The sequence below is a fragment of the Bos indicus x Bos taurus genome, chromosome 3 (genome assembly GCF_003369695.1).
Source record: "Bos indicus x Bos taurus breed Angus x Brahman F1 hybrid chromosome 3, Bos_hybrid_MaternalHap_v2.0, whole genome shotgun sequence".
NCBI lineage: Eukaryota > Metazoa > Chordata > Mammalia > Artiodactyla > Bovidae > Bos > Bos indicus x Bos taurus.
This window is the reverse complement of record NC_040078.1, coordinates 49405432-49419156: the sequence shown is the minus strand read 5'-3', so window position 1 is coordinate 49419156 and position 13725 is coordinate 49405432. Positions and strand designations below refer to the sequence as shown.

The window sequence follows — 13725 nt, the reverse complement described above, 5'->3', positions numbered from 1 at the left end:
TAAAATCAATCCAAAGATAAACTAATGGAAATTCTCTGGCCACTACTCACTAATGAGAGCTGGTTACCCAAAAGATGGTCTTTTGCATTAATTTACCAACCATAAATGGAAAACTTTTTTACTATTAGCAATACACTCAAGTTCTAAATTTTGAAGTACTAGTTTTCTTATTTAAAGAACATCCTTACAGATTTTTAACATTACATTTATGTAAAAAATATATTTCCGTATACATCTTTTTACCTCAAAAGGTAGTTTCCTTTTCCTATCTTATTACCAATTTCCTCTTTTCTTCTTACTTAGGATCAACTTTCAATCCTCTTCCTTTCTAATGAACTGTCTATTCACAAATTTAAAACTCATTAAAAAAAATTATGGATATAAGGAGTGGGTCCAACTTGTTTTAAATTACCATCATTTAAAATCTGTGAAACAAGGGATAAACATGTGAGATAAAGATTCCAAATGATGTAAAATTTCCTACAGAAAACAAAAACAAATAGATACTCTAACTAAAACTCTTATTTATATTAGTGAAACCTATTTTAATTGATACATTAAATAAAATCAGATTTTACCTTAAATGATTTGCCAATTAATATAAATTTTGAGTTAAAAGTTAACCCAGTTACATCAAAAAGATAAAATTTTACTATATGTAAATTTTTAAAAAACCCAGTTAAGAATAAACCTTTATTACATAGCTATGCTTTTTTAAATAAATGGCAGATGTGTCATTTTAATAATGAATCTGTTACTGGTATAATGCTTAATGTATTTAGAATATCTTTCCACAATAACAAAGTAACTTTATTATCATTTAATTATCCAAAGTTAGACTTCAAAATCAAGCTATTTTTTTTCAAAATCAAGCTATTAAAATGAACAGAAATGTAGGTAAATTCTTTTCTAAAAACATATATATAGTCTCAAAAGAATGACTTACATGATTGTCATTTAAGGGTAAGTCCAATACTAAAATTTTGAGGCTACAATTCAAGTCCAGGTATTTGGGGCATTTCAAATGGAAAATTACAGGTAGGTTAGAAATAAACTCTTAAAAGCAGTATTTATGACAAAAGGCATGGTTTTTTAGTTTCTATTTTTCAGAATGCATATCAGAAAATGAGTATCTAACTTATATTCACAGAAAATATTTACTGAAATCTTATGTCTATGAAACCCCAGAAGGTGTCATATAAATAACCAGGAAACTTCATTTTCTACATCCAGACATACCTTTATGAATATGGACTGAACTGCTACTTATTACAAAAGAATATCAGTTGTATGATTATTAATTGCCATCAAAATTAGATATAAAAGAGGCACAGAAAGTTGAAAGACAGGTACTAAGATCAAGTCAGGGAGTACAGATGTATATAGCTCTTTCTTTCAGGACAATCAAGTCTCAGGCTCTAGTATCCATTTCTAACTAGACAAAAAGTAAATTCTGTGACTCTCTTTTGAGGAAGAGAACAGCAAAACAGAATTAAGTTTGACTTCTGAGGAAAAAATTCACTCAAATCAGTGATTTTAGACTGTTTCAAAACAATATAGAAAACTGAATCTGCTGAGTCGCTTCAGTCGTGTCCAACTCTGTGTGACCCCATAGACGGCAGCCCACCAGGCTCCCCCATCCCTGGGATTCTCCAGGCAAGAAAACTGGAGTGGGTTGCCATTTCCTTCTACAATGCATGGAAGTGAAAAGTGAAAGTGAAGTTGCTCAGTCGTGTCCGACTCTAGCGACCCCATGGACTGCAGCCTACCAGGCTCCTCTGTCCATGGGATTTTCCAGGCAAGACTACTGGAGTAGGGTGCCATTGCCTTCTCCGAACTGAATCTAGGCAGATGTATTAACAATGTAAATTAAAAATATTAGTGTGCTTATTACAGACCAAACAGTGCCTTGCTACCATTAACAAGAGGGTTAAAATTCCAAATATCTAAAAATCTCCCGTATCAAATGGGTCTTGTTCCCTCACTTCCCAAGCTTTCTACTACGTATTGCACTGTATCTGATTATAACATAGTTTACACTGGAAACATCAAACATTTGGCAAAACATATATAAAACAGCTAAAGCAGAATACTCTGCTTCTACTACTGTGTACATTCTTATATGCAAGCGAGGCTGGCATTTACGATATTACAAACCATCCAGTAAGAAGGCTAAGGGAAAGAGAGTCAACAAACCTGAAAGAATAGCTTCCTTCAAATACAGTAACATATGGGAGAACTTCCTGATGTCATTCACCAACTCCTTGATGTAATCAGGATCCAAAATGGCGTTGGAATTTATGGACTTGAGCCCCATCTCAGAAGTTGTAACATCAGTTGAGAGCTGGCCTGTTGACAAAACACGTTTTTTCTTTGTCTTTTTCTGTTTGTAAGCAATCATCCTTTCACATAACAGTCAAAAAAATGGAATTCCTTAAGTGGGAGAGAAAAAAAGAGAGAAATGCAAATATTTCATTAACCAAGGTACCAGGTTTTCACGAATAGCTCAAAGCCCACCTCAATATTCTACTTAAAAAAAAAACAACAAACTCTGTATTACTAATATAGCAACTTCCATTTATTAAGTGCCAATAATCTTGACAAGTCTATGATATGCAGATTCTCAATTCCCAAGTTAGGAAAGTGATTTGGAGGTTAAATGATTTGTCTAAGCTCTCAGCTGATAAATGATGAATTGGTACTTAAAACCATATCTGCCTTGTGACCAAAATCTATGCTCTTAATAAACTTCCTCTTAATTCCTAGGGCACAGAATTTTTTAAGCTATAAAAGTTGTTCTGAAATGTCACTTAGTAGAAGAACATATTCTCCCACTATGACCTCACCTTCAAAAATAAAGGTGAAATATGAGCTTTGAAAATAGAAAGGCCTGTTTTCAAAGTCTCCCTTCCATCATTCCTATGTTTGACCTGACAAACTGTTAATCATCTCTTCTGGGCTTCCCTAGTGGCTCAGATGGTAAAGCATCTGTCTGCAGTGCAGGAGACCCAGGTTCAATCCCTGGGTTGGGAAGATCTCCTGGAGAAGGAAATGGCAGCCCACTGCAGGACTCTTGCCTGGAAAATCCCATGGATGCAGAAGCCTGGTAGGCTACAGTCCATGGGGTCGCAAAGAGTCAGACACAACTGACAACTTTGGTGAAGTGCTAGTCGCTCAAGCATGTCTGACTCTTTGTGACCCCATGAACTAAACAACAATACACACACACACTCTGGATTATCACTTTTCATCAAGAATTCTTCTCTGTTGAAATTAAGTTCTAAGCATGTCCACAAATCTGACACACTGTTGTTATTCAGTCACTCAGTCGTGTCTGCCTCTTTGCTACCCCATGGACTGCAGCACACAGGCTCCCCTGTCCTTTACCATCTCCCGGAGCTTATTCAAACTCATGTCCTTTGAGTCAATGACGACACACTTGGACTGAACAAATAAATATATGATCACTGGAGCAATATTTTTGGTAATTTCATGGTGATATAATAAAAACACAATCTTTGTTATGACAAAGACTGAGATTTGAATCCTAGCTGAATACTTAGTAACCTGCACAATTTGGTTATAGGCTGTGTGAAGATTAAAAGGGAACATAAAAATTAAAATACTTCATTTAAAACACCTAAACCGGGTACACAGATGGAACTCAAGGAAAACCTTACTATGTTTCTGCTTCATCCTTACATTTTATCTTCCTGGAATTAAAAGTCCTAACTTTGTTTATATCTCTTGAAATCAAAAGAGAAATGACTCGAGGAATTAAATTAGCTCAAGCATTATCATTGAAATATTTACCAAATGTTTTGTCTTGGATATTTGGATACTTTGAAAATGGTAGAGTGACTAAGGACTTCTGTGAAATTTACAGTAGAAAGTTCTATGGAATATTCATTTCTGGGTTACATGTAAGATATAAAATTGTATCATTTACTCTTTACTATACATTGCCAACTCCATAGATTACCGCACCCCACCCCCGCCCCGCCCCGCCCCAGCCATCCACAGTTTTTTACTCTCTAATTCTATCTCTACTACCACACTAGCTGAATAACTATGATTTCTTGTCTGAGCTACTGCTACTAATTTCCTAATGATTTCTCCACATTCATTCTTGTTCATTCCATAGGTAGTGTCTCATTACAAAGGTATTCATTTTCAAAACATGAATCTCATCATGTTATTTCTCTGTTCAAAACTCTTCCAAAGGACAATGAGAAGCTATTGTGCATTACAAGGTTCAACATGAGATCTGCCTCCTATCTATTTCTGCAATGTCATCTGAAGTCAAATTCCTACTCAACACTCTCAGCACTCTGGCCACCCACACACCTCTTTCTCATTTTTTCAATAATATTTGTTTACCATGACTTGTAGAGAAAATAATTTTATATCAGGAGCTAGTATACATATTAAGTATGTTTGTGTGTGGTGTATGCATGCAGGAATGCATAAACATAAAACAGATACTGGCTAAGGAGCCAGGTGATGTTTTCTTACTCAGATGTTTTCTTTCCTGTTCCATTTTGTTTTTTAAAATGCCAGTTGTAACCCATCAAATTGCTCTGAGACTTACTATGGATTTTGTCCCTACAACCTGAAAAACACCAACTGTTGGACTCAACAGGGTCTTGTCTATATACAGTTCTATTTGCCTGGACTATTCTTCCTCTTTGTTTACTCATTCTGATCTCAGTTCAAAGAAGCCTTCCTGGACCTCCCCTGCCTCATAACCACCACCGCCACCAAACTAGAACAGAATTTCCTGTTGGATGCTTTATAGCATCTTATCCTTTCCATCACTGCACTTATCCAAGTTCCCATAGATGATTCATGTTTCCCTATCCAGACTATAATCTCAAGGCAATCATGACCAATGTTTGCTAACCATGTGTTTGTTCTCTGCTTATAGCAGAATGAGGGATGAAAAACTCAAAAGTGTCTGAATAAGTAATGATTTTCCAGGATGAATAATGAACAATAATGAATAAGCAATTTATAATGAATTTATAAACTTTATAATTTTACAAAATTTTAATTAATTTTTATAGAAATAAAATGGTTAACTCTGGTTTGTTTCAGTGTCTTGAATGGAAAACAGAAATTGTTTTTAAAAATCTGTCTCTAAAATAGTATCTTTCAAAAAAAGAAAGGCATATAAAGTTGAGTAAAGGCAAGGGTATATAAGACTGAAATCAAAGGTGGATTTCTATTACTGTTCCTCTACTTCCGATTATTAAATAAGGTGTCCTGACACTTCTTTAATAACATTTAAAAGTCCTTTATTCAATATTGTTATCCTCAAATCATTTCTGGAAATGCAATTTCTACATTTACTCTAGTTTCAAACCTATCTAACATTAATTCTTAAATGTGTAAATAACTTCTAAAATGAACTTAGGACAATTTAGGGGGCACTATTATACCTAAGTCTCCCCTCCAACAAAAACAAAACAACACTCAAGTGTCTTGTTTGGGCAGCTCTTTTACAAACCATTAATTTAGAAGACTATTTGCCTAAGTTATCACTTTTTCAGCTTACTTAGTAAAGCCACTGTGATTAATTTTGATGGCTTTTAGTTTAGTAAATTAGAAAACTGGTCATTGTCACTGGTAAAAAGATGGTTATAAGTTTTAAAGCGTATATCACAAGCTTCAAATAAAACAAATCACCCACCTCAGTAAAACTATTTTACTTCAACTGTCAAATTAGTAGCTCAAAGTTATAGAGTGTTTCAAAAATGCTTGAACATTTTTAGTCAAGACTATCTGTAAACAAACAAAAATGATGGGGATGTGAGGAGTCAGCATTATGGTGAGTAATGTACTACACTTTATTTTTACTATATACACTTTACTACTTTTCATATTTCAAACTAAAAAAAGGAAACAATACAGTTGAAAAAATGTTAACATAAAGTTAATCCATACTTTCACAAAACTGAACTATGATGAAGCGACTTAGCAAGCAGTGAGAAAGTTTGGAGGATATACACTTTCCAAGATCACCCACATTACTTTCTCATGTCCCAAAATGAACCTCTAGCTGGTGGGAACATAAAATGTAGTTACCAGATACTGTAACTGTAAATTTAATTACATGAGATAATAATACGGAAAGCACACTTAGCACAACACTTGGTTCATCATGAAGGTGCAATAACTATTAGCCATTATCATTAGCAGTGCTTTACTGCAGGCGACTGTAGACATATGTAAGTAATGAACAACATGCGGCTTCATTACAATATATCTGTAAATTGTGACCATGAAATATAGGACTGGAAACAATTCCAGAAACGTCACTGACTTTGTGGAAGCCTACTAAATACGACTTCCAAGTGAAGTTTGAACTGTGCAAACAGATTGTTGAGCAAAATATTTGTGAAACTCTTCTAATTCTCTTGCATTTCTTCCAACTCCAAGTCATCAATATAAAAAAAACACATATTATCCACTTCACAAAGAGCTGTGTAGCAAAGAGAAAACTACTGTGCAAAACTACTTTCTCTGTATGTTCCAAATTCTAAGTAATATATGCATCGGAAATGTGAACACTAACTTCTGGTACCCTGGAATGTGTCTTTTCCAAGACTTCAGTAGACTGCGTTTATCAAATGTTCTTGCCTCACGTTCCTCCACCCCAAATGTCTCCTTACAGAAGTATTTTCATTTTAGGCACCGGGCTGCCTAATTGAAAACTGAAACAACCTCAAATATCTGTATTCAATTCCCAATCTTACCATTTCTACCTCAGGAAAAATTGCTATATATTTTAGAAATCTGCTATTTCGACACAATTTCTGATTGGTAAGAATCTTAGAGATGTTTAAAAAAAAAAATCAGGAAAATTCACCCTGGAGGTCTTTTTAAATGCACTTCTCACTAAAAGAGAAGAGGGGAATGTTGAAAACTTTTATCAGTAATATGCAAATAATTAATTTCTAAAGGAAGGCATGCAATACTCATACACTTCATTCCAGTGCAGTCAGAACTCAGCACGTTTAAAGAAGATGAAGCTGCCCAACCTCCCACGCCTCCAGAATGTCTAGCATTCCTGACGGGCAGGGCTCTCCCTTGACCAGCCAAAACTACCCAAAGCCAAAGACCACGTTCCCCATTTCAGCGTTTAAACAGAGTGGGAAAATGGAGCAACCAAAAAGTGTGTCCGGCTTTGATAGCGATGGACAAGAGATACCGTCTAGGAGACGCCTGGAGAAGGTGCACTCAGCTCCCGCCTTTAGCAACTAACAATCCTGCTCTCCGAAAAGTTATAAGCCCAATTCGGTCTTGAGGAAGACAGTCAAGAAAGATGAACAGGGAGACAAGAGATTCGTGAGTTACTAACAGCTGCAGTATGAAACGTCTCAGGCTTGAAAATTCAGCCGTCAAAAAGGGAAAAAAAAAAAAAAAGTCCAGCCCTTAAAACGTCCACAGCAGACCTGGGAAAGACCATTGAGGCTTACGCGGCCTCGGAACGAAAAACCCCTCACTCAGCCCAAAAGACAGAGACGAAAACAATGCAACCACGGAAATCCTAAAATCGGGAATGAGACCCAGCTGAAGAGAGGACTGCTGTCAGGGCAGGTGGGGTAGGACGGGGTCAGATCAACTCTGTAGCGATAGAGAGCACAGATTCTGGAGCAAACCTGCCTGAGTTGAAGTCACACTGCCAATTACTAGCCTGTGTGTTCTGACACGTTTTTCCCATCTGAAAAATTAAATAATCGTGGAACTCTCAGGAGGTTAAAATGTGTAGCGCACTTAGGAAACAGCATGCCGAACGTGGGACACGCTAAGTGTTTGCTTTTATTATCTTCTTCATCCGCTCAGGGCCACCGCTCGTGCCCTCCCGGCTCCCCCTCCGCTGCCGCGCCCCTCGTCCCGTCCGACCCCTCCCGGAGGACCAGGAGTCCTGGGCACACCGAACCGGCCCACCGCCGCCGGTCATCAGCGCACCCGCAGTGGCCTCCACTTCCCGCCGCCGCCTGGGCCGCCCGGACCCTAGACGTCAACTCGCCGGTGACCCCAATGCCCTGCCTCGGCCACGGCAGCTGGAGCGAGCGCCGCCATCCGACACTCACCGCGGCGCTCCATCCCGCGTCCGGGGCGCGGACGCCCGCCCGACACTCCCGGCCGTCACGGCCGCCGCCGCCGGCCCCATCCCCCACGGCTTTCGGACGCCCGGCCAAAGCCGCCGCCGCCGCTGCGGCCCCTGCAGCTACCGCCACGACCGCGCCAACCCCGGCCGCCCCGCCCCCGGCCTCGCGCCTCCCGCCCCCCGGAGCCCAGCCCATTGGTCTGCGCGCCCGGGTGGGGGCGGCCTCTGGTTCACGCGCCTGGGGTTCCGACGGTCAGCTGCACCTTGGCCGGCTGGCGGTCCTGAGCGCTGCAGGACGTGTTAGCAGCCCCGTGTGGCTTGTGGCAGAACGGGCGGAGGAACCTTAGGAATAGGTCACCTGATGACTACATCTGACAAACGAAAATTTCTTGGATGAACAATCTACATTTTTTTATGAGGTACTTCTTTTGACGACCTCGTCCCTCTCTCTCCAACTCTTAAGAAAACAAAAACACGATCCAAAGCAGGTAAAAGTGTAACACAAGCCTGACTCCTTTTCAGAAAAATAAACTTCCTCAAAACCAACTAACTACTCTACCCTCTGTACAGGGTCCTATTTCCCACTTAGACCTATATATTACTTCAATTGCACTTGCAAACTCGCTCGGAATGAGAAAAAATGTCTGAGAAAGATGGAATAACTAAAGAAAGCAGCAGGGGCCGAAAGCACATAGGTTTCCACATCATTCTACTCAGGAAAACAAGCCTTATCAGTTATCTTCATGCTGGAACATTCAGAAAGAACTGAAGAACTGATGGAGAAACAGGGCCCATGGGGAGGGTAGGGTGGCTAAGCTTAGTGTTGGAGGCAGAGAAAAAAAATGGTCACACGGGGAGAATGCAGAAAAAGACAAGTGAGTGTGAGGAAGAAGAGTAAGCGGAAACTGCGGAGAGAGGCAAAACCAAGGAAGACAGAAACAAGTGAGGGCAGAAAGAAGATAATGAGAAAAAAAAGAGAAAAGAGCGGCCACCTACTTCCAGAAACAGAAAAAGGAAGTGAGCACGATAGAGCCAACAAATGAGGTAGCAAGACAGGGAGAAAATACTCACTGGCAAAGAGAAGAGGAACACCTCTCGTATCTTTGAACTCTTTTACTAAAAACAATGTTGGGGAAATAAAGCAAATTTGGCCCTTCAGGTGCTACTTTATAAAAGATAAATCTGAAAACGCTCAGCTCCTTGGTTACTTTAGCTCCACATTGGAATTTTCAGATTCAACTTACACAAATTTACCCTTCAAACTTCAAAAACAACAGTATCAAGGACATGCCATAGATACTAAGGAAACCCTAAATCCAAACTCTCCTAATCACACTTAAAAAGAACAACGCGCCATGGACTCTCACCATGGAAACTGATGATGCCCTGAACTGAAACAAACTAATGAGAGGCAGGGATCCCAGTCCAAAAGGGGGCTGGAGCACTGCAACCCTAATTAAATCCTAAGAAAAGGTTTGGGGAAGAAATATAAGAAAGTTACTCAATCTCAAACACTCTTTTATATCTATTTTAAAATACCTGTATATTAGCATAGAGACGGAAATGGCAACCCACTCCAATATTCTTACCTGGGAAAGGCTAGAGTCTGGAGGGCTAGTCTATGGAGTCACAAAAAGTCAGACACAACTTAGGGACTAAACAATAATACATGGTTGCAAAATATGGATCATTGCTTTTTACTTAAAAAATAAAATACCTGTATATTAATAATTTTGTACTCTTACTCCATTAATCACCACTCCCTTAATAAAGAGGATTGTGTTCCTTATTAAAGTTAAACTGACAATGTGGTGCACGAGGTCCTCATGTGTGAGATAGAAGCGGTGGTGTGAAAAGACAGAAAGGAGCACATGGGAGGGAGGGAGAGGAAAAACACCATGAGAGATGTGGGAGGGTGAGAAACAATCGTGGAGAGGAGAGAAAGAAGACCAAGAAAGATTCAGGGACAAGTTAAGGCAGAGAAAATAAGATGGAGACAGAACAGGGAAGACAGAAAGAGAAATAGGGGGACTACTCACTAACAAGAAAAGGAAGAAAGACACTTCTCACACCCAAACAATTCTGGGCAAGTGATCCTAATTAAGCCCCTAGGTTGTTACTGGAAAAGAAAAATATGAGAACCTCAGGCTCCTCAATTACTTGGGCTCTACTATCATTTTGCAGATTTAATTTTTGAAAACTTACCCATTAAACTTTAAACATAACTGTGTCAAGATAAAAAGAACTAACAATGCTAGGGACATCTAACAATCAAATGCTCCTTCAAATCCTACTGGAAGAGAATGATGCACCAGAGACACTCATCATGGAAACCACTGAGGACTAAACTGAAGGACATCAATGGGGAAGAGAGGAAAGCATTCTAAAGCCATGGAAGGTAGAGGCTGGGTAACCCTCAGAGAGCTCAACAGAGGGAAGTCCGCCCGCTGGATCTGCTCTGGGTTAACTCAAGACCCTTCCCACCAGATCTACCTTTAAACCATATCAAAACAGCCAACTATTGTGCACAGAACCAACAGAGTGGCTCCTGGAAGAATACTGGACAATTAACTTATAAGTACTGTTATCTGAGGGAAATTTTGAGAAGTCTCTCAATCCCAATCCTCCTCTTAAATCTTTTTAAAAAATGTATTAATTATCTGTCATCTTTTCTACTCTTTTTCCTTACTAAGGAGGAACAGGGTATTTGGAAACAGTGAAAACTATAGTTCACTTTTAAATTAAAGGGGTTATTTTATTAATTCTCCCTAATTTACATTTTGTTTAAAGAAATTTTATGTCACACAAGTGAGTTTCTAGTATGAAAAAGTACACTATTAAAACAAAACCTTTCTGCAACTCTAAAATTTTTGGTTTATAATTAAATCATAAACCATTTTAAAAAAAGAAAAAGTAAAACCATCTGTATATCTATCATAGAAGTCCAATGTCTTAAAATTGTTTTTACCATTTTACATTATTATTGTCTCAAGTATTTTTCCCTTCTAAAACAGAAATTCTTATCCTCTGTGATGTTACTTTTCTGTCACTCTGAGAAACTTCAACTTCCATACTGTTAAAATCTTTTCCATGTGTTCTCTTCAGTGTTAACATTTATAATAAGTATTCCTATTTTTGCTGGGTAGGGATCTTCATATTCCTGAAATTGATTCTGTAGCTACCTAGCATACTTTTCATAATAGAACATTGTTCCAAAAACATTTTACAGTGTCTGTAGACACCTTTGGTTCTCACAGCTGGGAAGGAATCGTACTGACATCTAGTGAATAGAGGCCAAGGATGCCGCTACACATCCCACCTGCACAAGAGAGCACCCCTCAACCCTACGTCCACCCCAGCAGAGAACTACCTAGCCCCAAATGGCCAAAAACTGCCAAGATTGAGAAACTCTGCTCTAGATCCAATTACCACTTTATAAGCAATACAGAAGACAAGAGAATATGTTAAATTACATCACAGGATGCACTCGGTAAAGTCTAGACTGTGCACCATTTTATAGAGCAAACAACAGTTTCTTAAATAAACTGTACTAAAATGATGAAAAAAATTTCCAGATTTTAAAAAAGTCTTAAAATTTTGACTACATCAATGCAGGAATAACTGAGATTTGCCCTTCCACTATATTATTTTCATACATCAGACTATAAACAGCACAGGACCATGATCCTGGAGAGATGGAATCACTAACAAATGAGGTGATCCCTACAAGTCACCCCAACTTTCTGCCTGGAGGCACATTCTAGACCATGGAACAGAAGGAGGAAGCCAAACAGAGTGTGGTGCTCTTGTTGAGGAAAGAGCAATCATAGCTCTGGGATCAGTACAACAGAGTACCAGAGAGGAAGAAGGTAGGCAGAGAAAGAGCTCCAGAAATCTGCATAGGCAACTCCTTAATTTTCTTGCTGAATTGAAAGCTGTATATGTATAGGGTGAATCCCCACAAGGATGGACAAAGAATTTCCAAGGAGCTGTAGCTGAACAATTTCCAGGGCTCTCACAAGGCTAGGAGACCTCTGAGTTTTCATCAGCCAGAGCAGAGAGATCTATGGAATACTTAAGGAGAGATCCCAGAAGGACATGTGTTAGTAGTACATGGAGACCAGCCCTAATAAAATAATATTCTAGACTCACCTCAAATGAAGCTTCAACACAAGCCTCATTTTGTAAATTTCTTTTTTAAAAAAAATACGGACATTTAAAACAAATATAATAGCAATCTGTGTGGCATTTACAACATATGTAGAATAGCAAAAAGTATCACAATAACAAAAACTAAGGAAGGAGGGAAATGCAAGTAAGGTTCTTACACTATATGTGAAATATCATATTATTATTTGAAAGCATATTATAATAAATTTAAAATGTATATTAAATCTTCAGAGGTACAGTTAATAAGCCAACAGTAGTTAGGAAATGGCAACCCACTCCAGTGTTCTTGCCTGGAGAATCCCAGGGACGGGGAGCCTGGTGGGCTGCCATCTATGGGGTCGCACAGAGACGGATACGACTGAAGCGACTTAGCAGCAGTTATAAATAGAATTTCAAAAAATTGGTCAATCCAAAAGAAGGCAGAACAAGAGGAAAAGAAACAAAGAACAGATGAGAAAAATTAAAGACAAACAGCAAGACGATAGGCTTAAACCCAATCATATCAATAATTACATTAAATATAAATTATCTGAACACCCCTATAAAAAGGCAGCACTGGTCAAATTGGACAACTGGACAATCTCCAAAAAAGTTAGATTCAATTACATACTGATTTCCCAGGTGGCACTAGTGGGAAAGAACCTGCCTGAAAATGTAGGAGACATAACAGACATGGGTTCCATCCCTGGGTGAGGAAGATCCCTTGGAGAAGGGCATGGCAACCTGCCTGAAGAATACCAGAGAGGAGTCTGGCAGGCTAGAATCCATAGGATTGCAAAGAGTCAGACATGACTGAAGTAACTTAGCACACACAATTACAAACTGCCTGTAAGAAAGAGACGTAAAATATAAAAGACACAAGTAGGTTGAAAGTAAAACATCACAAAAAGATACACCAAGTAAATACTAATCTTAAGAAAGCAGAAGCAGTTTTTAATCTGACAAGGATAAAGAGTAACATTTTATAACAGTAAGAGTCAATTCATCTTAAAGACATGATCTTAAAGTGTATGCACCTAAAAATAGACCTTCAGAATATATAAGACAAAACTTGACAGAAATGTAAGGAAAAATAGATAAATCCCAATGATGGTTAAGATTTCAATTATCTTCTCTCATTAACTGATAGGATAATAAGAGAAAATCTGTAAGGATATAGAAAATTTAAACAATACTATCAATCAACTTGACTTGCCTGACACACATTCATAGAAAATTCTACCCAATGACAGAATACACAGTCTTTTCAAATACACACAAAATATTCACTAAGATATATGTAGGACCATACAGCAAGTCCCAATAAATTTAAGAGAACTGAAATCATACAGTGTATGTTCTCTGACCCAAACAAAATTAAATATAGACTAAATAACAGTAGGAAAATCACCAAATATTTGGAAATTATAAAATATATTTTTAAATAATCCATGGGTCAC

General features: G+C 38.4%; 1 protein-coding gene across 5 annotated transcripts in view; it reads right to left on the bottom strand.

The window, feature by feature from the left end:
• ARHGAP29 (Rho GTPase activating protein 29) overlaps positions 1-13725 on the bottom strand; it is an 82943-nt gene that overhangs the window by 62155 nt on the left and 7063 nt on the right. For 2 of the 5 annotated variants that reach the window (XM_027536452.1, XM_027536457.1), the window contains exon 2: positions 2197-2433. In XM_027536452.1, coding sequence (XP_027392253.1) covers positions 2197-2401 — 205 coding nt within the window. In that variant the 5' untranslated portion in view covers positions 2402-2433. Of the gene's footprint in view, positions 1-2196; positions 2434-5692; positions 5785-8099; positions 8257-13725 lie in introns of those variants that run through there. The other 3 variants (XM_027536456.1, XM_027536453.1, XM_027536458.1) reach the window with 3 other exon arrangements.